Source organism: Zootoca vivipara, chromosome 13 (assembly GCF_963506605.1).
Source record: "Zootoca vivipara chromosome 13, rZooViv1.1, whole genome shotgun sequence".
NCBI classification, from domain to species: Eukaryota; Metazoa; Chordata; class Lepidosauria; order Squamata; family Lacertidae; genus Zootoca; species Zootoca vivipara.
The window spans coordinates 34,624,511-34,650,591 of record NC_083288.1 but is presented as its reverse complement, the minus strand read 5'-3'; the positions used below and the strand labels follow the sequence as shown (position 1 = coordinate 34,650,591).

The 26,081-nt window shown below is 48.0% G+C and overlaps 2 protein-coding genes across 3 annotated transcripts; one reads left to right on the top strand and one right to left on the bottom strand.

The window, feature by feature from the left end:
• Window positions 1–867: 867 nt before the first annotated feature.
• On the bottom strand, window positions 868–17,387 carry LOC118095351 (galanin peptides-like). Its single transcript, XM_035136548.2, has 7 exons — window positions 17,332–17,387; window positions 16,480–16,507; window positions 9,097–9,180; window positions 7,090–7,144; window positions 2,629–2,754; window positions 1,538–1,612; window positions 868–1,358 (listed from the first exon to the last, which is right to left on the bottom strand). The coding sequence occupies exons 1-7, from the start codon at window positions 17,379–17,381 to the stop codon at window positions 1,297–1,299; spliced, it is 480 nt and encodes a 159-aa protein (XP_034992439.1). The 5' UTR covers window positions 17,382–17,387; the 3' UTR covers window positions 868–1,296.
• Window positions 17,388–17,502: 115 nt separating this feature from the next.
• On the top strand, window positions 17,503–23,981 carry LOC118094849 (GTPase HRas). 2 transcript variants are annotated; one of them, XM_035135552.2, is made up of 5 exons: window positions 17,503–17,653; window positions 19,581–19,713; window positions 20,240–20,418; window positions 22,353–22,512; window positions 23,252–23,981. In XM_035135552.2, the coding sequence occupies exons 2-5, from the start codon at window positions 19,603–19,605 to the stop codon at window positions 23,360–23,362; spliced, it is 561 nt and encodes a 186-aa protein (XP_034991443.1). In that variant the 5' UTR covers window positions 17,503–17,653; window positions 19,581–19,602; the 3' UTR covers window positions 23,363–23,981. The 2 variants fall into 2 exon arrangements, with proteins under 2 accessions (XP_034991443.1, XP_034991444.1); XM_035135553.2 differs by lacking the exon at window positions 17,503–17,653 and adding an exon at window positions 17,864–18,221.
• Window positions 23,982–26,081: the final 2,100 nt, after the last annotated feature.

Genomic DNA, 26,081 nt, shown 5'->3' with positions numbered 1-26,081 from the left:
GCCCCTTTAATTAGATATGTGTAGCAGAGGGGATTTCAGAAGAGGGAGCTTCTACACAAAGGTGCAGGAGCCCCCTGTTTTTATTTTATATCAGGCATCCCCAAACTGCGGCCCTCCAGATGTTTTGGCCTACAACTCCCATGATCCCTAGCTAACAGGACCAGTGGCTGGGGAAGATGGGAATTGTAGTCCAAAACATCTGGAGGGCCGAAGTCTGGGGGTGCCTGTTTTATATATATCAACTGACCACAACAGCTAGCAGAGCTCTCTCTTTCTCCCCATCTCTAGTTTTCTCGTCCACTGTGTGCTACCCAACAACAATTAGGCTTAGAAAAGAAGGTTAAATTTGTGTGTCTCCATGCAAAGTGTGTCTTCTAAAACTGAGCTATGGCTATTCCTATTAAGGTTCACGAGCATGGCAAGGGTGCGACACTGGGCCGGTGCCAAAGGAGTGCTCCTTGCACATGTGGACATGTGTTCATCTACACTCCAATGTTTCTTCCTATACAAACTCACACATGCAAATGATGCGTACATGTGTGTGTGTGTGTGTCTAGAAAGGAGCGTGTAAAGGTGTAATGATGATGGGGGAGGCTGAGCTAATTTGAGTGTATAGCTCTGCACACACCATATATTTAAAGCACATTGGAAGCATGTGACTTCCCCCACCCAAAGAATCCGGGGAACTGTAGTTTGTTGAAGATGATGATAATAATAATAATAATAATAATAATAATAATAATAATAATAGTTGTTGTTGCTGTTGCTGTTGCTGTTGCTGTTGCTGTTGCTGTTGTTGTTGTTATTCCCCACCCATCTGGGCAGCTTCCAGCAAAAAAAAAAAAGTCAAACGTTAAAATCTTCCCGATACAGGGCTGCCTTCAGATGTCTTCTAAAAGTTGTGTAGTTCTTTATCTCCTTTACATTTGATGGGAGGGTCTTCCACAGGGAGGGTGCCACTGCCGAGAAGCAAATTATGAGAATGGTGACTGTGTGGTGGGTAAACTACAGTTCCCAGAATTCTTTGGTAGAAGTCATGCGCTTTAACTGTATGGCGTGTTTGTAGCCTATATCTCTGGGGCGGCTTAGTCAAGGGGAGGGGGTTCTCTCAAAGGGGGGGTGAGCTCTCAAATGGCTGTGCATATAATGGGCACAGCTGTTTGGGGCGCCAGAATGTATTAAGGTGGCTTTGTGTCAGGAATAAAGCAGAATCCTGTATGTGGGGGGGATGGGGGGGTCTGCGGTGTAGTGGCAGCAGCAAGCAGCTCTGAAAGGGCGCAGGCTGGAGGCAGGCCGCTACTGCCGCAAGGACTCTTCCTCCGACAGCAAGAAGGGCAGGCGTGAAACAGCTCTTTGATCTGTAAAAGACAACGGAGGAGAGATTTGATTTTCCAGGTTCCCAGCCCTACCCTACCCTGCTCCACACAGAGCTCCCAGCATTCCTTGTTCCAAAGCAGAGAATAATTCAGAACCAGGTTTCCCAACTCCTTTTAAAAAATGTCCCTCTTCTCCCAAAGAACCTAGCATCTGTCCATACCTTGGGGGTTCAGGTAGGATAGAAAATCCATCAGGGTTTGGAAGGCGCTGTCATCTAAGGAGTGCACAGCATGTGCTGAAAGACAGATGAAATGCAGTTGACGGGAACAGGCAAGTGTTATAGGAATTCTAAGGTCTTACAGTATATAAAAAAATAAATGTTCATAAATTTACAAGGCAAACACATACATAAGTATATAAACCACATGCCTGAAATAGTACAGGAGAACCATCCTGAAGCCGTTTTGACTCTTCCAGTAACCTCAAATATCCGCCCCATTGTCACTTTGCTCACAAATCCTGTCTTAAGGGCATTATTTGTGTATGAATAGGGTGAGCCTGCGACCTGGATTCAGGAACTAAGTTACAGGTAGGTAGCCGTGTTGTTCTGGTGTAGTCGAAACAAAATAAAAACATTCCTTCCAGTAGCACCTTAGAGCATGCACACGAAAGCTCATACCAATGACAAACTTAGCTGGTCTCTAAGGTGCTACTACAGGAAGGATTTTTTTTATTTTGCAGGAACTAAGTATTTAGCATCTCAAAAGAAATGCCCAAGCTGCCCAGGTAAAACAATCAATGACCATTATCAGTATCCTGACAGACAAGATTTCTGCTGGAGCCCGCCCCTTTCAGTGATGTATGTATGATTTTTTTTGGGGGGGGGTCTCGAACTACAGGGTGGGCAATTTCAAAAGTCTATATAAGAGCTTGCACGCCATTGTTCGAGGTTCCTCTCCTCCCTCCCTGCGGGGGGGGACCAGGGCCGGCTCTAGGGGTAGGCTGGGTGGCATGGGGTGCTAGGGCGCCGACCCGGCAGGGGGGCATCGCCATGCTGCGCCCTGCGCCCGCCCACCCACCAGCCGCGAGAAGAAACAGGGTGGAGCGGGGGCGCCGGAGCGACATGGTTGAGACGGCCCTGGGGGGGACGGGACCCTGTTGCAACAGTTTAATAAAGATCAGGCTTACTAGCTGTTTTGCTTCTCGATATTCTCTGGTTGGGAAAAGGAGCAGGGTTTCTTTCTTTCTTATAACACAAGCATAATGGAGCATGCGGGGAGAGGGCAGAGAAGTCATTGAAAGGGTGCTCACCCAAGGAATCCTGCCCTACGGAATACAAGTCCTCCGTAGCATCTCGCTTATGCGCCAGGCTCCCTTTGTTGTACAGTGTCTGGTGCGCATCTGCTTTGGGGAGAGGAGAGTGCAAGGGGAGAAGTGCTGCAGGTTACATAGGGGGGGAAATACAGATTACATCAGGTTTGTGAACAGCCTTTTAACTAGTGGCACATAAGAATCACCCCTTAGCTACCAGGCAGGACGTCTTCATACATTGAAAAATAACTTGTTCTTTCCTCTTACGCCATCAACGGGCTAGAAACAAACTATCGTGGATCCGGGAGGTTATGTAGACCAGTAGCAATCTCTGAGGACTAGCAACTTGTGCAGACTTAACTTGCATGCCTGTCTGTCTGGATTACCCTACAGAAAACTAATTTAAAGAGTGAGGAGATCAAATTTATGATGATAAGGATGACGGATAGGAAGTATTTTCCCTCCCTCCTTGTTTTCCTCCCAAAACCTATTGCAAGCTCCTTGGGGCAGAGACCTGCCCAGTTTTATTCTTTTAATCTGTAAAGGGCCTTGCACATTGCTAGCACTGAGTTACTCTTAACATGCAGCCCCTTGACACCCTGCCTGTTTTACCCTAACAAGGAGATGGCCAGTCCAGCTCCAGGTCTGAGGAGAAAGGAGGAGGAGGAGGAGGAGGAGGAGGAGGAGGAGGAGGAGGAGGAGGAGGAGGAGGAGGAGAGTTTGGATTTGATATCCTGCTTTATCACTACCCAAAGGAGTCTCAAAGTGGCTAACATTCTCCTTTCCCTTCGTCCCCCACAACAAACCCTCTGTGAGGTGAGTGGGGCTGAGAGACTTCAGAGAAGTGCGGCTAGCCCAAGGTCACCCAGCAGCTGCATATGGAGGAGTGGGGAAGCGAACCCAGTTCACCAGATTACGAGTCCACCGCTCTTAACCACTACACCACACTCATTGTTGCAAACAACCAGTGACGCCACGTCAGTTCAATGCGGTCATGTCACCCACTGTCTCGGATTTTGATGAAACTTGGTGTACACCCTTCCCTTATGGTTGAAAGAAACCCCCTTAATTTTTCCCCCTCTATCTCAAATGGTTTTAATTTTATAGCACTTCAAAGTTTCATGAAATCTGTCCCTCTTCAGATCCTCGGCCTTGTGTACATAAAAGACCCATAAATTTTATTCTTTGTTGAGAAAGAGCATGTCTTTGCAATAATTTTCACCATCAAAAACTTTTGATTCCATCATGCCCACACGCTGAAAATTTAGGTTTTCTAAACCTAGTTTTTCCACCAAAAAAACCCTACATTTATACATTTTTAAAAAGACATTTCTAAAATCTTTCGAGTGCTGGTGTATTTTTTCCTCAAGTCCTCATGATGTTATTGAGCTCTGTTTAAAATTTTAAAGAGATCTGATCATTGGTTATGGAGGGAAAAAAATAAAATGTACACAAGGCCAAGGATCTCAAGAGGGACAGAAACACAGATTTCACAAAACTTTGAAGCGCTATAAAATTTAAACCGTTTGAGATAGAAGGGAAAAAATTAAAGGGGCTTCTTTCAAACATAAGGGAAGGGTGTACACCAAGTTTCATCAAAATCCGAGATGGTGGATGACAAAACCCTTGTTTTTTGCGTTGATTTGATGACCCATTGGGCAGCCGTCTAAGAAGAGGCCTGGCTGGATCAGACCAGGGGCTTTTCTGGTGCAGCATCCTGTTCTCACATTGGCCAGCCAGATGCTGCAGGGTAGGAGATGGGCACTCTTTCCCCTAAGGAAGTTGCCTTAGAGCTAGTCAATATGAATGGACAAAGCTGTCCATGATTTTGACGTCTCTCTGTTTCTCATTTTTCTCAGTTCTGCACATTTATTTATTTATTTATTTATTTATTTATTTATTTAACCTTGTTCTCAATTTCTTTTTCAGCCCCATTGAAAGTTACCAGCGTATCAGTGCAAGTATCGCCTCAAATTTATATGCAGATTTGCCCGATATACACATTTCTGCAAGACGTAATGCCTTTTTATACATTACAGGTTTTTACTGACACACACATTTTTTAGGCACACTTTCCCATCCCATAATAACAGTACACGCATGCTTGGGTTGGAGAGACGCACCCTGGAGAATTTGGAGAAGTGCGCACAGTGGCACCTCAGTTTAAGTACACAATTGGTTCCGAAAGTCTGTACTTAACCTGAAGCGTACTTAACCTGAAGCAAACTTTCCCATTGAAAGTAATGGAAAGTGGATTAATCCGTTCCAGACGGTCCGTGGAGTACTTAAACTGAAGCGTACTTAACCCGAGGTATGAGTGTAATTGGTTCTGGGAGACGCATCCTGCAATTTGGAGAAGTGCGTACAGTGGTAAAAGGTAAAGGGCTCCCTGACCATTAGGTCCAGTTGTGACTGACTCTGGGGTTGCGCGCTCATCTCGCATTATTGGCCGAGGGAGCCGGCGTATAGCTTCCAGGTCATGTGGCCAGCATGACAAAGCCACTTCTGGCAAACCAGAGCAGCGCACGGAAACGCCGTTTACCTTCCCGCTGTAGCGGTTCCTATTTATCTACTTGCATTTTGACTTGCTTTCGAACTGCTAGGTTGGCAGGAGCTGGGACCAAGCAACGGAAGCTCACCCTGTCACAGGGATTCGAACCGTCGACCTTCTGATCAGCAAGCCCTAGGCTCTGTGGTTTAACCACAGCGCCACCTGGGTCCCTACAGTGGTACCTCAGTTTAAGTACACAATTGGTTCCGAAAGTCTGTACTTAACCTGAAGCGTACTTTCCGATTGAAAGTAATGGAAAGGGGATTAATCCGTTCCAGACAGGTCCGCGGAGTACTTAAACTGAAAGTACTCAAACCGAAGCGTACTTAAACCGAGGTATGACTGTATTTCGAGAAATAGCTGTTTGTTTCAGAAAGTGTGAAATAAGCAGCTCTGCATTAAAAGCCCAACTTATTCCTCCCCCACCCCTACAAAATCAGACCATTGGCCCATCTGCCTCAGTGCTGCCTGAAGCGGCTGACAGCAGCTCTTCAGAGTTTCAGTCTCTCTTACTTGGAGATGCTTGGGATCGAACCTGGGACATTCTGCATCCCAAGCAGATGCTCTGCCTCTGCCTCTGAGCTACAGCCCTTCCCAGGAGAGGCATCTGCGCTGGCATTCCAGCAGCTGCCCATGGGTGCTGCATGCTCATGCCAGGCCTGGAAGGTGGCATCCCTAACAGCAGAAATGTTTCTCTGAGAGCTGAAGTGGTTATGCTAAAGGCATCGTTATGTCATCTCGAGCCCAACAGGATTTGCAGGTTTCCTGAAGTGCCGGGGAAATAAACCAGCAAAGGTTTATTTGAGCAGAGAGGACAGAGGCATAGACGAAACGGGTGCGTATTCCACTATCGCAGGCCTTCTGCTTGGCTTCCACAGTCAGAGGTGGCATGCATCCTCTGAGTGTCAGCTCTCGCACTCGGGTTCTGCTTACGGGCTTTCCTGGTTGGCCACTGTGAGAACAGGATGCTGGACTAGATGGGCCATTGGCCTCATCCAGCAGGCCTCTTATTCTGTTCTTCATTATTATTAACTACAGTGGTACCTCTACTTACGAATGACTCGACTTACTAATGTTTCTACTCACGAATGGAGCTCCGTCCGCCATCTTGGATGCTGTTTAGATAGGATTTTTTCTACTTACGAATTTTTTCTCCCAATACATTCCTATGGAATTCGACTTACAATTTTTTTCGACTTACGAATGTGCGTTCGGAACGCATTAAATAGGTAAGTAGAGGGACCACTGTATTTATTTATTAAATTTGTATACTGCCCCATACCAGAGGATCTCAGGGCAGTTCACAACATAAAATTACTACACACACACACACACACACACACACACACACACACACACACAACAACAACAACTCCTGGACCTGCTTCCACACATGGTGGCAGATACCTTATAGTGTAATCTTAGGCACTTCTACTCAGAAGTAGGTACCATGGAATTCAATGGGATTTAACCACCAAGGGAAAGGTAACTTCAACCTCCAATATTATTTCATTCTTCTCCTTGCCCTTTGGCCACATACCCTCCAACATTTCTCCAATGAAAATAGGGACGTCCCATTCCATAATGATAATTTCATACCCCACATATCCTACTGGGTTGCCCCGGCCACTCTGGGCAGCTTCCGACTTACAGAAAAACATCATTAAACATTTTAAAACCTTCCTTATACAGGATTGCCTTCAGACGGCTCGGGGGGTCGGATAACTCCAGAACCTCCAACATTTCTGCAATGAAAATAGGGACATCCTAAGGAAAAGCGGGGACATTCCTGGATCAAATCAGAAACTGGGGCGGCTTCTCTAAATCAGGGACGTCCCGAGAAGATAGAGACACTTGGAGGGTCTGTGGCTGTATCTTTCTCATGCCAAGCAAATCCTGACTTGACTTACGATGTCCCAAGAGGTATCCAGCGCTGTTCAGGGTCCAGCCGCGTTTGTCCTTGGGCTGCACATGTAACAAGAGGAAAAGTCCCCTGAAACTAAGCCTGCCAACAGTGAGTCAGAGGGTGACATTTGCTATGGGGAAACCTTCTGTGGATGGAGGGATAGATGCCAGTACAGTGGTACACCGGTTTAAGAACAACCCTGCTTACGAACTATTCAGTTTACAAACTCCGGAAAACCGGAAGTAGTGTCCTGGTTTGCGAACTTTACCTCGGTCTAAGAACAGAAGCCGAACGGTGGAAGGCCTCATTAGGGAAAGCGCGCCTCAGTTTAAGAACGGATGCAGTTTAAGGACGGACTTCCAGAACAGATTAAGTTTGTAAACCGAGGTACTATTGAGCTCCACTGTAGTGGCTTACACCATAGACAACAGTGGGTGGGGTTAGGGGTGGGCAGGGCCAGAGACAACAGTGGGTGGGGCAAGAGGTGGGCACATACCTGCCAAGTCTCTCGTGGAGAAATCCGGGATTGGCAGCTGTGCAACACCGGAAGTTGCGTAGACACAACTTCCGGTGTCGCTTTGCCCGTCTATGGGCACCAGAATATGGCTGGCGCTGGCGCCGGAAGTCACATCTATGCATGTCCATAGTTGCGTAGACGCAACTTCCGGTGTCGGCGCCGGCCATTTTTGGTGCCCATAGATGGGCAAAGCGACCCCGGAAGTTGCGTCTATGCACTTCCGGACATGCGTAGACACGACTTCCGGCGCCAGCCATTTTCTGGTGCCCATAGATGGGCAAAGTGGCACCAGAAAAATGGCCACCGACAGGAACCAAAATATGGGAAATTAACGGGAGAGGAGCTGGAACGGGAGACCTCCGGGAAACGGTAAGGAAAAACGGGGGTTTCCCGGGAAATACGGGGTACTTGGCAGCTATGGGTGGGCAGGGCCAGAGACCAAAAGTGGGAGGGGCTAGAGGTGGGCAGGGCCAGAGACAAAGGTGGGTGGCGTTAGAGCCCAAACTGGGCGGAGCAAAGGATGTAACTGTCACCCTTGCACGATAGGGCCACATTTGCACCTTACTTTTAAAGCACGATTATGCCATTTTAATGAGCCATGGCTAAATAATCTTGGGAATGGTCATTTATTCAGGGTGCTGAAAGTGTAAGGAGAGTAACAACTCTCAGCACTACAGCTCCCAAGATTTTTTAGGGGAAGCCAAGACCATTCACACAATTTAATAGTGCTTTAAATGTATGGTGCAGATGCATGGGCATAGCCAGGATTTTTGTTGGGGGGGCAGAACCTGAGTTTGCTATGAATTTTTATTGATTTTTATTTATTATGGGGGGCAGATGCCCCCCCTGGCTGCGCCCATGTGCAGATGTGACCTAAACTTCAACCACACAAGTCAGAGGTTTCTTCTCTCTCTCTCTCTCTCTCTCTATCTATCTATCTCTCTCTCTATCTATCTATCTCTCTCTCTCTCTCTCTCACACACACACAGAATAGCTGGGAAATAGTTGGGGTAGAATCTTTATCCCTGATGTATTTGCTGTCTATCTACAAGGATTTTTTGTTTGTTTGTTTGTTTTTAAAGTGTTGGAGTAATCAAAACTGGGGTTTTATACGGACCATACATTTTCCTCCCACCCTACCAAGAATCCCGGGAACTGTGGTTTACCCCTTGCAGAACTACAGTTCACAACACCATTCACAAACTACAGTTCCCAAGCTTTTGGGGGGGAGTGCTTTAAATGCATGATATGTATGCAGAACCTGCTTAGTAAGCTGCTTAGAAGCCTATTTTGAAATTAAGCCTAAATACATTAAAAACAAACAAACAAACTGTGCCACCTGCAACAGTCTGAACAGATGGAGTTCCATCCTGCCACTTCATTTCTGCTGCATGTGAGGACCAGACCAGACCATGCAGGCGATCAGGAGGGACGGAGGGAGGCCTATCAAGTAGAGTTGTTGGGGTGGGTCAGGGGGAGCCCGGTGTAACTCACCATCAGAACGGTTCCACAGCATTCCCCGAGTAGCCCACAGAGGAGCAAAGAAGCACAGAGCACAGATTGAGACCTCCACATCATCTGTGGGGAAGAAAGAAATCAAGGAATCATTCTGGTTTCCAACCTGACTCTGTTTCCCCCACTAAATCACATTCCCAATCCAGAATAAGTAAAGCAAAAAGTAAAGGACCCCTGGACGGTTAAGTCCAGTCAAAGGCAACTATGGGGTTGTGCTGCTCATCTCGCTTTCAGGCCGAAGGAGCCGGCGTTTGTCCACAGACAGCTTTCCTGGTCATGTGGCCAACATGACTAAACCGCTTCTGGCGCAATGGGAAACCGTGACAGAAACCAAAGTGCACAGAAATGCCATTTACCTTCCCGCTGCAGCCGTACCTATTTATCTACTTGCACTGGCGTGCTTTCAAATTGCTAGGTTGGCAGGAGCTGGGACAGAGCAACAGGAGCTCACCCTGTCGCGGGGATTCAAACCAACGGCCTTCTCATCGGCAAGCCCCAGAGGTTCAGTGGTTTAGACCACAGCGCCACCCAGAATACCAGGATTATGATAGACATTATTTCTTGAGAGGTTCCCAAGAGGCACGATGAATATATAACATTGGTTCCCTTGGTGGTGTGTATACAATTTTTGTCTGCCTGTTGCCAGTTTTGCAGGGGGGTTTTAAGCACTAAGAAGTCTTCAAAAGCTGTTTGACCACAGACCATAGTCACGAGCCACATAGCGGCTATGGTCTGTGGCAGGATACAAGTGTGCACCAAGGGCACCGTGAGTGTAATTTCAAGCCTTTGAAAAAAAAGCGCTGTCTGCTTACACACACACACTCCTCATCTTCTTTCCAATTCCACCCACTGGATGATGCTCTCAGCAAATCCACATAGCCAAGACTGCCAATAGCCATTGCCAGAGGGAATGCTTTGTATGCAATGTTCCCGGATTCAATCCCTCCACAAGCACGGCCATTTGAAGGGCCAGATGCAAGTCAGAGTAGTTGCACTAAGCTAGAGGGCCAAAGAGGCTGATCTCAGAATAAGGCAGCGCCCCATGGTCTGCATCATGCGCTCTGGCACTGCGCTGGATGGTACCTGCCCAAAGATAACTGAGCTGCGGGCCTCTTCTCTTCAGCTCAAAGCCCAGCCGCATCGTGACCTCTAGCCCCTAATGACCTGCAACCCTCTCAAACAGCGACGACTTCACGGTGCTTTTAAGATGCAGGCGCATGAAACGTGGTACATGCATGCCAAATCTTCCCTGACAGGGCTCCTGTTCCTCTTGGCACCTGCACAACAGCCATACATTCAACAGGTGGAGACATTTCTGTCACTGCTTTACCGGTAGGCCACAAAAAACCGAACCTGTTGAATTTCTGCCTACCCCGTTAGGGCAAAAAGAAGTGACACCGCTGCTGTGCCCCATTCCATGGAACTGGAGAGTTGGGTCATCTAGTCCTGCAATGCAGGAATCTCAACTAAAGCATCCCTGACAGATGGCCATCCAACCTCTGCTTAAAAATCTCCAAGGAAGGAGAGTCCACTGTTGAAACGCTCTTACTATCAGGAAGTTCAGTCGGAATCTCCTTTCTTGTAATTGGATCCCTCTGCCTGAGTCCCACCCTCTTGAGGCAGCAGAAAACAAGCTTGCTCCATTTAAACTCTCTTAGCAGTCTGTCAGCCCCACACCCCCAAGCCAACACCCTTAAATCCCAAACCTCCATCGTAGATTTAAAGGAATTCATACCTTGAAACCTGCCAGGAGCCGCTGGATGTCTGATTCCCCACAAAGTAGGGGACCCAGGATTTATAGAGGGGGAAGGCACAGGTTGCGTTGCGTCATGACTCCATAGACAAAAGACACAGGGCGGCGGGAACATATGTGTAATTGACCGTAATGGCCCCCAGAAACCCAGCTGAATGGGGAACAGAGAGAGAGAGATGTACTAATCTCTTTTAATGTGCAATTTATTCACATCCTTTGTCAGAAAATTGATGGAACATTGGGGTAGGGGGTAATTAGAGCTAATTGACTCCTCAAAGTGAATTGGAGGAGGGTGGTCAACCATGCAAGAAGTAGACACCTACCAAGAGGCCTTCCTGTTTTTGAGGCCAGAGAACTCTGTGCCCTGCTGCCTCTTCTCTAATCTCGCTGCCCTCCCAGAGAACTCACAGATCTTACAGCCACTTCACCTGTGTACGCTGTTCCTCCTGCAGTGCTTTCCCAAACAATCCCATCTTTGAGAGAAATCTGGAGATCTAGCTCCAAGGAGGCCCACTCTGGAGGGCTGCTGTGTGTTCATTATTACTGGATTTTATTTAAAACATGTTCACCCCACCTTGTGCTGTAAGGCCGGCTTCCAAAATGAGGCATTAAAATCAGTTGCTATAAAATATCACAATTAAACAGAGATTGCTGGGTGAGCATCGGTCAATCTAACATTAAATCCTGGGGTGGAGGGAAGCAAACTTTGGAGCTGAGGCCCAAATGTTATTAGCATTGGCACAGCGTGAATTGTTCTGGCGAGGCAATTCAAGAGATGAGGTGCTACCACAGAAAACAGGGGTGCAAACTTGAATATAATATTGTGGGGGCCCAGGTAAGGCCCACCCCACATAATCGATCACATGATACAGTGCACACACACCATTTGAACGGGAATGCCCATCAACTTTGTGGGCCTCAAATATTTTATTTGAGTTGGCTCCTATGACAGAAAATATTCTACAGCCGCTGTCAGGCCTCATCCACACTGCTGCTTGGCACGGGCTTTCTAAGCACAATTCTGAGAGGTTCTTTGTTTGCCCTGCCCCATTTCCAGGGGAAACCCACAGTTTATCGCAGAATTGGAACAAACGTCAGTCAGGTTTTTTTTTGCAGACTGGCATATGTTGCGATTCAGCAGTTCACAGCGGGTTCTCTGGGGGAAAGCAGTGGGACGAATGAAAAGCCTCTCAGAACCGTGTCTAGAACAAGTGGAAGAAAACACACCACAGGACAAGCCAAAGTGTGCAGTGTGCACAAGCCCTCAGAGGCAGCGACCCTGAATACCACTCCTGTTTGCAGGCTTCCCACAGACACCTGGTTGGCCACTGTGAGAACAGGATGCTGGACTAGATGGGTCACTGGCAAGTCCCAGCAGGCTCTGCTTATGTTCTTAAAAGATCCCAAATTGTCCCTTGTCACCTCCACCCATCTCACTTCTGAATAATGGGCTCAGGCAGGCTCATATGGGCACAGTCCCTTCAATGCAGATTCTACTGCACCAGACCCAGGGCTGTCTTAAGTATATCGGGCGCCCTGGTGCCGTGGTGCCAAGATCTCTCCGGCACCACCCCCCGCCCTGTTTCCCACCGCGGCGGGCGGGCGGGCGCAGCACGCAGTGCCGCTGCAGCAGGCGCCCTGCACCACCCAGCCTTGCCTTAGAGCCGGCCCTGACCAGACCCAAACTCTCCAGCTCTCCTGGCCAAATTTCACTCCCCAACCCCTAAAGAAATCAGCAGCTGGAACTCCCAGCGAGGGCGTCCAACTTCTTCTCCCCCAATAGGCCTAGCCACCCTGCCTTCTGCAGCAGTCGGACACATACAAATAAAGTTTTAATTCTCCACTACATTAGCTTCATGCTGGGGGAGAGGCTGGACTGATCTTTGAACTTCAGACAGAGCTTTTAAAGGCCTGGAAGATGGCCTATTATAAAAACGGCAACCCTGCTCCCAAATAAGCCTTGCTCCATCTCCAGATTCCTCAGGGATCCTGCTCCTAGCCAGTACTTGTTTTAATACTGTAATGTAGCCTTCCCTGACCAGGTGGGGCCCTCTGTATGGTTGGGTTTGATGGGATTTGTAGTCTAAAGCCTTTGGAGGACACCGGCATGTTGGGGAAGCCTGCTTGAAGCATCATATATGGTTAACAACAACAGTCTCATCAGCATATGCTTCAAGCTGGCTTCCCCAAGCTGCTGGTGTCCTCCAGATTACAAATCCCATCAGCTCCAAGCCATACAGAGGGCACCACCTGGCTGGGGATTGGAAATTCTGCTTTACAGATTATTTGAACAAAAATAAGCACTCCTGTGTCCTGTTGTCGTTTCCTATCTAAAAACTGATGCAGGGGGATATGGGAGGCAAATGCCACCCCAGCTACTTAAGATTTCTTTCCGGCACAATTTAATGCATTGAATGCCACTCCTGCCCAAGTCCTATTTTTCACTGCATCCTGTAATTCCCCCCCCCCCCAGTTCGCCCTCTGAATCTAATTGGTACCCTGTTGGGCTTTAGGACAAGGACTTTCATCTGCATCTGGCCTAATGGTCCCATTAGAGATCTTGAAGACCTTTCGGGAAAGAAGAGGCACCTGCAACACGTCAGGAGTCCAGGCTGCTCTGGGAGGGGAGTAGTACCCAATATAGAACTGATTTGTCAGAAGCTAATAGGTCATCAAAAGATGCAAAGAGGCACTCGAGGCCTCTTCTTGCAACATGCAAAAAGCGTATTTGCGTACATCCATTTCTCACTGCTTGTTTGTTAACGGCTGGGGGTTTGAAAGGAGCACTGGAGTAGATTTTCAAGATTCTCAGGGTGGCATCCAGGACCCTTGGGTTCGCAGGGCCATATGTTCATTGCCAACCATGTTTCGGGAAGGAGATTAGAAATTAGTTTCCTGGCACCCATCCAAAATGTTACCTTTGTGACCTAATAGAACTGAAAAAATGCAAAGCTGTCGGGAAAGATTCAGCCAAGCCGATCTTGCTGTTAATGTGCACTATCAAAGCACATCAATGTGCACTAAGGCATCACCATTGCGTAGCCATGATTTTTGTTAGGGGGGCAGAACTTCAGTTAGCTATGTACTTTATTGATTTGTATTGATTGGGGACAGTTGCCCCTCTCTGCCTACACCCATGGACATCACACTGGTGTGGGTGTGGGTATGTAGGGGCTTTTTGCACGCAAACTGTGAAAGCAAACACATCGTGCCACCCTGCTCTTAGTAAGATCACTGTGCTCTTAATAACTGGATCACAATGTTTTTCTCCCAGCTGCTGTGCAGCTAGGTGGATAAGCCATATAGCCCAAAGCCCTGGCCTCCCCCGCACCCTCATGGCTTCATGTTTCTCCCAGGTCAGGATTTCAGTTTGGCCCCCTGAAACCATGACCCGGAAGCTGTCTGCGAACGAAAGCTGGCTCCCTTGGCCTATAGAGCGAGATGAGCAAGCAACCCCAGTTGTCCGTGACTGGACCTAACGGTCAGGGGTACCTTTACCTTTTTAACCTGGAAGAGGTGGGACATGCAGACTGGGAGTTCTCTTAGGGCACTTCAGAACTGTTGCTATTTGCAGGGTGGGGTTCCATCCTACAGTGACCAATTCAGGTTGTCCAATCAGAGAGGTTTTGGAGATCTTGAACAACAAACCCACTTCCCCCAAAAGAGCAGACTTTTTGTAAAAAAATGAAGAGGAAATTCATCAGAAGGTATGGGAGAACAATTGTCTGACACGTCGCATAACCTCCTCACATACAGATCAGAATCGATGCTCAATGAACAACCAATGTCGCCTGGCCTCCCCATAAACTCTGCAAACAAATCAGGATGAACGCTCAGTAAATAGGTCATCTGGGTGCAACTGCAGGCTACATCTAATCGTCTTAGATCATGGGTGTCAAACACAAGGCCCGGGGGCCAAATCCGGCCCGCCAGACCTCGTCATGTGGCCCGCCGAGTGCCCCAGCCAGCGGGACCCAGCAGCGGGACCTTGCTGCTGAAGCGCCGCGCCGACAAAGCCCCGACAAACAGCTGGGGCCGGGGGGATAGAAAGGCGGCTGGAGCAGCACCGCACGGAGAGTCCCGAGCCTCTGCGACGCAGCAGTGCGCTGTAGCACTTTGAATCCTCCTCCTCCTGCCACGGCTTGGCACCTGGAAACGGCTGCTGCTGCTGCTGAAGCACAGACAAAGCACCCAGCAGCGCTGCGTGGAGAAGGAGGAGGATTCAAAGTGCTACAGAGCACTGCTGCGTCCCAGAGGCTCGGGACTCTCCGCACGGCGTCGCCGGGCACCGACCCGGCAAGCCGCCTCCTCCTCCTCCTCTTGCCTCACCTCCTCCTCCTCCTGCCGCGGCTCAGCCTCACGAACGTGCAACTCTGAGGCTTTACGCACTTCTCCTAAAACGGACACCCGCTGCCTCACGCTGCACGGAAAATGCTTTTTGCCCCTGGGTCCCTTCGCTCTCTTTTCTGGCGCTGAATCAAGGCGGCAACCCCCCCCTTCCCTTTCTTCCTTCCTTCCTCTCTCTCGTTCTTATTCTTTCTTTCCCTCTCCTTCCTTCCTTCTTTATCTCTGTCTTCTCTCCCTCTTTCTTTTTCTTTCCTTCTTTATTCCTTCTTTCTTACTCTTCTTTCTCTCCCCTCTTTCCTTCCTTCCTCTCTCCCTCCCACTCCCTCTTTTCTTCCTTCCTTCTTTCCTTCCTTCCTTCCTCCCCTCCCATCCCCTCCCTCTCCCTCTCCTCAGAAACATAGGATGCTGCTTTATACTTCTGGCCCTTAAACCCTGGAACCAGGAGAGCAGCTCCAGTGAGTCAACCTCAGCCAGTCCCTTTGGTGAAGGGTGGTGGCTCACTGGCAGAACATCTGTCCTGCATGCAGAAGGACCCCAGCATCTCCAGGTACTAGTAGCTCTGCAAAGGTCCTGCATGAAACCCTAGCGAGCCTCCACCACCCAGTGCAGTTACCAAAAATCATTTTTCAATAAATTGTACAATAATTGTACATTTGAATATCTACTTGCCATTATTCTGACTATGTTTCTGCTTTCAGAGCTAGTTATTACTTACATTATTACAAAAAACAGTAATAATTGAATGCAGTGACAATAATTTATGATAATAAAGAGTGGACACATAGTCCTACAGATACAACCGGCCCTTTGAGGGTGACCAAACTGCTGATGCGGCCCCTGATGAATTTGAGTTTGACACCCCTTTGTGCCAAGTCAAAATGATAGCACTGTTAGGGCAGCAACGGTCCCTCTGCTGGTTTGGGGGGCCCTGGTTGCCCTCTAGCCCTGGCAGGGCAAGAGGCATGGATGAGGAGAAGGTACGTCAAGATTTACTGGTAGCTCTCAGGATGATCAACAGGCATTTTTGACTCCCAAGAGTTTAATGACAACAGCAGCAAAATGTCTCCTCCCATCCCTTCTCTGAAATAAATCGCTGAAATGAAGAAAACTTGGGGATGGGGAACCAGGAACTATTTGCATTTGAAAGGACTGTGTGATCCAGTTCTGGGTCAAAAAACAAATTCCAGGACTGAAATGTGCCCAAGGGTACACTGGCACTTGGTTCAAAGTGTGCACAAGTCCTCTATGCCATCATTCCTCACCTTGTTCTGGCTGGTGGATCCTGATGTTCTAGTTCAAAACAAAACAAAACAAAGTTATGCCGAGTCTGCAGCCTGCCTGCTCCTGGTCCAAGGCAAGCAATACATTATTTGTGGACTCAGAGTCACTTCCATCATCATCATCTTAAAGTACAATCCTTTGTTGCAGGGATACAGACAAGTTAGGGTGAGTATGTTAAGCAGCGGGCTCAAGGAGAAATGAAATGCAAGAGAAGGGACAACAATTCAGTTGGAGCTGGAGTGCCTGCGAAATAAGCGAAGCGGCCCTTTTCAGCAGCTCTGAGCAGTGGTGGGATAAATAACAAGGGTGTTTTAATGAGGATCCGCAGCAGGAAAGGAACCCACGGTCTCTATTCAAGCCCAAATAAGCAGAGGTAAGCTCTCCCAAGTCTAACCTGCTTCCCTTTGGATAACTCAGTCGTTAGAGCATGAGACTCTTAATCGCAGGGACGTGGTTTCGAGCCCCACGTTGGGCAAAAAATTCCTGCATTGCAGGGGGTTGGACTAGATGACCCTCGGGGTCCCTTCCGACGCTACAGTTCTATGATTCTGCACATGCCCACCGCCCATAGCTGCCAAGTTATCCCTTTTTTTAAGGGAAATTCCATTATGCTGAATAGGCTTCCTCGCGAGAAAAGGGAAAACTTGGCAGCTATGCCACCGCCCAGCTATCCCGACCTCTGTTAAATCCATGGGCCTACTCCCTAGTCAACCTGCAGCGCCAGCCGTCAAATTTGCCTGAACCCACAGAGGAGGGAGAGAAACTGGGGGGGGGCCCCCGCTGGCCCTTTAAATCTCACCCGCCCCGCCTCCCGCAAGCCCGTCCATGCCAACCTCTGGCGGACGCTCTTCCCTCCCGTCGCCGCCCTAGTCCTCCAGCCCATCCGGCAGCTTCTCTAGCCGCACCCATTCCCCTCGACTCTATGGCGCCACCCGACTCCGATTGGCCAATCCGGGGCGGCGGCGCGCTCCTATTGGCCGGGCGGCTCAGCCCGGCGGGGCGCGGAGGGGAGCTGTCAGGCTGCGGAGGGAGGGGTTTTCCGCTGCCGGCCCAGGGCCCTGAGAGCGCGCGCCGCTGCCGCCGCTGGCCCCCCTTCCCTCCCGCATGGGGGGTGCCTGAGACCCCGAGCCTGTCTTCCCCCTCCCCGTAGGGCGGGTGAGTGCCAAGAGGCGAGGGGGCGGGGGCGGGTGATTGACAGCAGCCCCCCAAAGGGGATGTAGGGCGGCCGGCCGGGCGTGTGTTGGGGGGGGCTTGGAAGGGCAGCGGAGGGCGAGAGGGCAGGGCGCGGCGGGGGCTTCCCTTCTGCAAGGGCCGCCGGGTTGACGCTCGGTTCGCGGCCCCTGGAGGCGCGCAGCCATTGTGGGGTTGCGCCAGGGTGGGGCACCTGCTTAGCAAAAGCGGTGCATAAACATGGCAAGGTGGCTGCTTCTGCGCGCGCAGCCGGGGTAGGGCTCCGGGAGGGCAGATGCCTGCCTGCCTGCGGGAGGACGAGGGCAGAAAGAGGGCTGGCAGCTGCGCGAGGCGTGTTGCAATACCGACCGAGGGAGCCCGGCACTGGCTCCACCCATCCCGCCGCCGCCGCCACCACCTCTTTTCTCCCGGGCAGCCTCTTCCCCTCAAGTCCAGCCTTCTGCCTCGTCCCAGGTTTCCCACGTGTGTGGTTTGTGCCCGCATCTCTCTTCCTTGGCAAGCGTCCACGATCCCTTCCTGCTTCTTCCCCCAGGTGGGCCGCATCTGACGGAGGAATCTTGACTTTTGCTTGCATGGAGCGATTGGGTGGGTTCGGTGTCGTTCCACAGAACTGGGGTTGCTTGGCAGTGAGGCCAGCAAATGCACCCCTGTAATATTGCGCGCGGGCGGGTGTGTGTGTGTGTGTGTGTGTGTGTGGAGTTGTAGCAAGGAGTAGAAATCTCAGGATGTAGGCCTCCAGAGTCCAGCCAGACGTACCTTCCCTTACGCTGGTGGACCGCTGAAATGGGCAAGTGGGTCCAAAGGTTTGAACTGAACCTGCTACTTCTGGAACTGCTGTTGAAACGAGCAACAGTTGTTGTGGGGATGGGCAGGGACCCTGCATGGCTGGTGTGGATCAGCTGTACTGATTCAACCTGCCTAAGAACATAGGAAGCTGGCTTCTGTTCTGTCTGGTTTACAGCTACCGTATCAGCATTGACTGGCAGCAGCTCTCAAAGGCTTCAGACAGGGTTCTACCTGGAGATGCCAGTGATAGAACCCAGGACCCTTTGCATGCAAGGCAAATGCTGTTTCATTAAGTTGCAGGAAGCACTGGGGCAGGCAGCCAGTGTTCTGTCAAGTGACCTGAGTCTCAGCACTCAATTCCACCAGACATCACCCATAATCCACAACCCTTGAGAAGCCTTTACTGCAACCCTTTAGTTCCCACATCCTGCTGTAGTAACCAGGTCTGATTACATGTAACTGAAATAAATGCATAGGCCTCCCTACTTCCATGTCCTCTCCTTTCTCAGTTTTTATTTTGTAAGCACTTTGAGACAGAGACACTTTGCTAAAAGAGTTGTGTGCTTAGTTGATGCTGTATAAATCAACAGTAAAAACCTCCAAAGTTGAATCCTCTGATCCACCATATATTCTTTGGGCTGTGTAGCTCCTCTTCCAGGTTCCTTTGTGGCCCCACCCAGGTGTCCAGGGTTGTTGTTGTTGTTGCTGTTGTTGATTTTTGGTTCCAGGGTGGTGGTGGTAAAAGCTGGTAGCCATAAGCATCCCTGACGCAGACACAGTCCTGCTGCCTGCAATTTCTCTAGCAGCTCTGTATGAGAAGGAATCAACTAACACCAATCCCAGCTTCATGATAAAGTGACCTGACATTCATCTACCTGGAAAAAGCAAGAATTCTAGTTAGATTGTCCAATTCAGAGTGCTGCCTTTGGGGAAAGTGTTGAAAGGATTTCCTGCAAATAGAATGGACATAGCAATCTGGCTAGGAACTACCGGAATATCTAGGAAGATGTGGCCAAAACTCATGCAAACTCTGGGTAGCACAGAGGGGAACTGACTCTGTGTCTTCTGCTAGAGCTTGATTCTACTTTCTTTTTTCTTTGTTCAGCTTGCTCTGGAACCCAGCAGAGATGACAGAATACAAACTGGTGGTGGTGGGTGCTGGTGGTGTTGGGAAGAGTGCATTGACTATACAGTTGATTCAGAATCACTTTGTGGACGAGTATGATCCCACTATAGAGGTATGTGAACTTTGTAATGTTGGCAGCAAGTTCTGCATGGCCCCATTTGTATGCCTTTTCCGAGTCCTTATATTCTTGACCTGCCTGCCATCTCCAAAGCTTTGGATAATAACATCTCTTTTCTGGGCTTCTAAAACGCTAGTCCTCTTTCTATTGCTTTGTCTCCCTCTGAGCCAGGCATCCCCAAACTTCGGCCCTCCAGATGTTTTGGACTACAATTCCCATCTTTCCCGACCACTGGTCCTGTTAGCTAGGGATCATGGGAGTTGTAGGCCAAAACATCTGGAGGGCTGCAGTTTAGCGATGCTTGCTGAGCTCTCCATTCTTTATAGAGGCAGCTAAAATCTTTTTTTTAAATCACGTCCAAGATTGGGTCCATTTCTTTCCTGAATTTTGGCATGAACCATTTGTTTCCAACTGCCTCCTTGCTGGCTTTCTCTTGCTGTGCTTTACACCCATGTTTCCCATGTCACTTGTTAACATCTTTTCTTTCACTCTTGCTGCTCTTGGTGCTTCTGAACCCCAGGATTCATACCGGAAGCAAGTGGTAATCGATGGAGAGACGTGTCTCTTGGATATCTTGGACACAGCTGGGCAAGAGGAGTACAGTGCTATGCGTGACCAGTACATGAGGACAGGAGAAGGCTTCCTCTGTGTCTTTGCAATCAACAACACAAAGTCTTTCGAAGATGTTCACCACTACAGGTGTGTGGGCAGCTGGCTTCTCTCTGTCCTCCATCTGTTTTCCTTCCTGTATAGCAGGGGTGGGGAACCGTTTTGGCCTAGTCCCCATCTCCCCCTACCCCTGCAGGCCACCTTTGTCAAGTGGGTGGGACAACCCACCCATCAGCCACCTGACATTTCTCAAAGCACATGCCAATTGCCTGAGAACCAGCTGGAGTTTGGGCGCTTCAGGAACTTTGCAAGCCCTAAGCTTATTGTTTGGGAGGCGCCAAGCACAGGCCTTGCATATTCTTTGTGCTGTGATTCTCAAGCACCTGACAACTAGCTGGTTGCTACCTGGGAAGTACTACGCAATGGAGCTTTGCAGGCATTGCCAATTGGCAGGGCCTGCAAAGCCCCTTTTGGGCTAGCGCCATCACATTGGGCGGGTGGGCGGGCGGGCAAGACTTGCAGCAGAAGGTGGAAGAATCTGCGGTAGGTAAGAAGAGGAGTTGGAAGCTGCATTGTGCAAAGGCCTTTGTCACCATATGTCAGGAACCAATATGCTTGGAAGCATCCCAGACTGCATTCCTGGGCTAAGTACCTGAACATGCTCTGCACTCTGCAACACTGGAAAGTACCTTTTCAGCATCAGTCCCTAAGTATGCTGCTTCTGTTGTCATCTAGTCAAATGTAGCAGCAGTGGTACCATCACTGATGCTTCTGCCCTTGAATCTTGGATCCAACAAATCTGTAGCAGCATGAATTGGATGTCAACAAAATTATGTTGCTCTTGCGCTATACTTTCCCCCACTCCCAGTCCTTTGAGGCCTAGTCAGAGCAGAAACAGATCCACCAAGTATGCCAACAAGATGAAAGCCACAAAGACAGTATTGAATCCTTCCTCGTGCTCTTGCATTTGAAAGTTGTACTCTGTGTACAACTCAGGGCTTGCTTGTCCTCCGTGTACAGGAACTGTAATGATCTGCTGTAGTTGTACATAAAAGTCTCCCTGTTACACAATTTTAGAAATAATTTTGGGGGAGTAAATATATGGACCTCTGGGTATTAAATATATTCTGTTCCTTAGTCTAAAAGAAACTATTTTGTAATTTTTATTTTTTTAAAGCAAAACAAGCTTCAGAAAAATCGACAAACACCAATGTGTTCTTTTAATTTTTCTGGGATTTTGCCAGGCCTTCACATCTCTAGACTTCTCTAAAGTCTCTTTCTAAAAAAGTATGAATGCATACTTCAGCAGCAAACCACTCCGAAGTGTGTGCAATATCTAATTTTTAAGTGTAGAATGGCTGTCTCTTAAGGGCAAACTACACTGGCACATGGCTGCATGTATTACTTCGTGTGTGTGTGTTAAAAAGAAAGCCAACCAACCAAAGCAAAACAAAAGTCAGTGACTTAGGGTCAGGTAATGGCAAGTGCTGTTCAGTCCTTTTTTTTTTGTTTTATTCTCTTCCTTGGAATAGCTTTTGTTGACTGCTTTTCTCCCCCACCAGAGGAAAGCAGCTAGTTGTGACATTTAAAGCAGCAAAAGGGAAAGGGATTAAACAACCCCACCGCACCATATCTCTCAAACTTGGGAACTTTCTAAGCCTTTTTGGGTTAGACCCAAAAAAATGGGAGTGTGTTCTTGTGCTCAGGTCCTGCTTACGCACTTCCCACGGGCATCTGGCTGGCCACTGTGAGAACAGGATGCTGGACTAGATAGGCCATTGGCCTGATCCAGCGGGGCTTTTCTTATGTTCTCATGCATACATCTGTATGTCACATTTAATTTGGACCTCAGTTGCTTTGCACACAGATTAAACACAGGACGAACTGAACTTCTGGTGCATACTTCATTAACACCAATAATCTCAAATATATTTTACTTTGGGGGGCAAACCAGAATCTAGTTTGGGAGCTGCTGATCTAGGCGGCTGTTCCCTGTTTGTGACTCGCTGCCTTTGTAATTCCAGGGAGCAGATCAACCGTGTGAAGGACTCCGATGATGTTCCGATGGTGCTTGTTGGCAATAAATGTGATCTGCCCTCCCGGACGGTGGATACAAAACAAGCCCAGGAGCTTGCCAGAAGCTACGGAATCCCCTTTGTAGAGACCTCTGCCAAAACCAGACAGGTATGATATTTGCTGTGCATGTGGGAGAAAGTGAAAGGTCTTTGATCTTCGTAGCTATAGCTCAAGACAATGTCCCAAATGGGTTTGGGGATAAATTACAGCTGAATCTTGCCCAAGTGTAACGGCAGCATCCACGCGCCCCCTCCCCCCAAGTCATGCATTTCCAGCCTACATTTTTTGTTCATCAGCATGTAGACGAAAAGCAAAGAGTTTTGCTTTACGTTGGCTGTGTGCTCAAAATGCCAAACAACGGGATCCACACTATAACCCAGCAGAGTTGCTCTTCTCCTATATGACTTGGATTAGGAATGGCATTGGTACAAGGGAACCATTCTTATTTGCGAACTGCCATGTCATTAATGCCTGCCCTCTTAGTTCGTGCTGCGTCAGCTTAATGATAAGACGATTATCAGCATTCTACTCCTTTCATTCTACTGCTGGTGTCCAGTTGCCAAAAAACCTTTCTGACCATGGAGGCAGATGTCAATGAATGGTTTACTGATATGAAGAAAATGGCTTATCGGGAGAGAAAGGATCCTGTAAACAGGAATAGCGTGATGACCTCCCCACCCCCAAGTAATATTATTTCTGCCTACTAGCAATGGATAGAAAAAAAACCATCACCGGCATGAAAATCCAATACCCCTGACCCATCTAATATTTAAATGGGAAATCTTAACGATGTCTTCTGTTTGTGTCTTTTCTTACTTTCATTTGGTATACTCGTTCGTCTTAAAAGGGAGTGGAGGATGCTTTCTACACCCTGGTGCGAGAAATCCGAAAACACAAGGAAAAGATCAGCAATGGGCGCAAGAAGAAATCTTCCAAAAGGAAGTGTATTATCCTCTGAAGGAGAGAGACTCTGTTGCACAGTTGGGAGTGCAAACCCCCCCTTTTTGAGTCTGGGTATTTTCCCAAGCTGCAAGATAAATTCTGATGGCCATGCCCTTCACCCATTTTCAGCTGGAAGGCGAAGGTGGTTTTGAGTTCTTACTGTCAATTATTTTACTATTTTTAAAACTGGGACGTTGCATCCAGTATGAGGATTTGTAACCACATTTGATGTTCTGTTGCTTCTTGCCCCTTCATTATTATTATTATTAAAGATCATGTTTCTGGTCCTTAGGATTATAGAGGTCACTCCTAAGTGTGACCTGGTGTAGACTGATCCTGCAGCTTAAGATGGAAGGGATAGCACGAAGTCAGTATCTCAGTCAGAACCTTAGGGGCCTTTCTCATTTTTTGTAGCATTTTACCTACCTTGGTTCTCCGTGAGACTGAAGAGGAAGCCACATAGACTTGACACCATTGTCTTTTTATTTGTTAGCAGAGGAATAAAGGTAACCTTGGACAGAAGGTGATCTGTTGAAGGTGGCAATGAGGAATGCCAAAAGAGAAAATGTGGAAAGCCAAACCCTCTCTGTAGCTGACTATTTCATCCCACTATTAAAATAGATGGTGCTCAGTTATTTTTCTTCTGGGTGGTTGAAATTCTGTATTAAGTTGGTCTCTCTCTCTCTCTCGTTTTCGTTTCGGCTGTTATAACTTCTGAGCAAAAGCTCATACTTTCAAATGAATGGGGAAATGTACTTTTGCTCAGCAAGTTTTATTTTAAAAAATGTGTGGTGATGGGGAGATATCAGCAAGTTATGAGAGGTACTTTTAAATGGTTGTACAGCTTCCACCATCCAAAGGCAGTGGCACCTGTTGTTTGTGGAAAAACAACTGTTGGAGATAGCTGAATATTTGCACCATAGGAGTGTCCTAAATTAACCTGCCTCTGTTGCTCTCCTTTACTAATTGGTTCTTGGGAGTATAGTGATGTTGACTCTCTTTATAAACAGAAGGGAGGAATATGATCCAAAGGTCTCTTAATCATCCCTCTTTTTTTAGTCCCCTGCATAGTCCTGGGGTTGCTCGGATGGGTTGAGATATAGGTACTTAAATGCTGGCATGGAGAGAAAAGAGTCTGAATTTATTATCCTGTTAGTCTTTATAAGCCATCGGAATTATGTTCTGTCATTATTTGATCTTATTCTCTTCCCCCCGCCCCCATCCCACCCCAAAATCCCACCCTTGAAATCCTGTGTTGATTTGGTCTTTTTCCATGGTCCTGAGGATCTGTACAATAATTGCCACCACTTGGAATAAACCTGTGAATAAGCTACCTGATCTACAAAACCTGACTTTTTCTAAAGGGTATGTGTGGTAGATTTATGGTAGTTTTCTGGCTATTTTTCCTGGAACAGATTGTTTTGGGAAACTGCAAAACATGTGGAGGCTTTCAAGGAAATTGTAATTGTCTGTTCACAATGGTGCTAGAGTTAGCAAAGCCTTCTCTCAGAATATGGTACCTTTCAGCCAGGAGTTGCCTTTGTTCAGCTCAACTCCCTATTTTGTGGGCTTTCTCCCCCACCCTCATGTGCTTCTCAAGAGCATGTACCTATTTGGGTTGCATCTCTAGATCTGTTCTTATTCTGTTTCCGTCCAACTTTTTTGAACATGATTTTTTTAACAGAAATCCTGCGGATGTAACTTTTCAAGAAGCGTGGTAGGCATGCTTGTTGAAACAGCCCAGCGGGACCTCAGATTGTGTGTTCATAACCAGCTCCTAATTTATTTTACAAGTTACCTGGTATCCAGTTATTCTGTTATCAATGTTTTTTTTCCTTTTGACTTAATATGAGTATCACTGGAAACATATGACAAAAGAAAACCAGACTGTTATCTCTGTAACTGGCCTTCTAGGTACTCTAGTACGTGTTTCAGGGATAATTGGGGTAGGGGCACAGCTTTTCAAGCAAAAATATTTTTGTAGTGTAGTTGAAAGTGCTCCTTGCTTAATTTTTTTGAAGTGATGGATGCTGCCACTGAAAGGATTTTACTTACTTTGGGTGGATCCTTCCCCCCCCCCCCCGGTGGAAACCATACTTGAACCCCTTTTATAATGTTTTGCTGCTGTTCTTCTCTATGTGATGGAAGGGGGTGGAGAGAGGCTTTAGATAAGAAGCCTCCAAGCTCCATCAGTCAAGCACCCCTCCTGCTGATTGTCCCTTCCCTATCTGAAAAATGCAAATTTGGAGAATTATGTGTTTGCTGCATCATTTGTAGTTCAAATCTGCAGCAGCTGCAAAATAATTGCAATGGTCAGGGTAAGGCAAGTCTAGGGTGAGCTAATTCCTGAGGGTAGGCACTCCCTAGAAGGCTAACAAATGGATAGGAATATGACTGGCGGCTGCAGAAGAGAGGGGCCAGAAGCCTCATGAATGGGAGACACTGCATAGCTATTCATGCCAACCTTACAACAAGGAGGGCTACATTTTAGAAGAGATTTGAGATTTTCAGAAATTCAAACATTCTCAGGATGCACAGTAAAAGCATTCCATGCCTGTGCAGATGCCTCTAACACACCTTCAAAATTGTTTGTGGGCCTAATACTGTGGTTAAATGGGCCTGTTCTAGAAACTAGCCCCGTTGCCTTTAGCCAAACTCCTGACCTGCACTTTGGTTTATATGAAAGAAGACCTCCTTTTGCTTTTCCTGAACGTGATTTTTATTAGGCTGAGGAG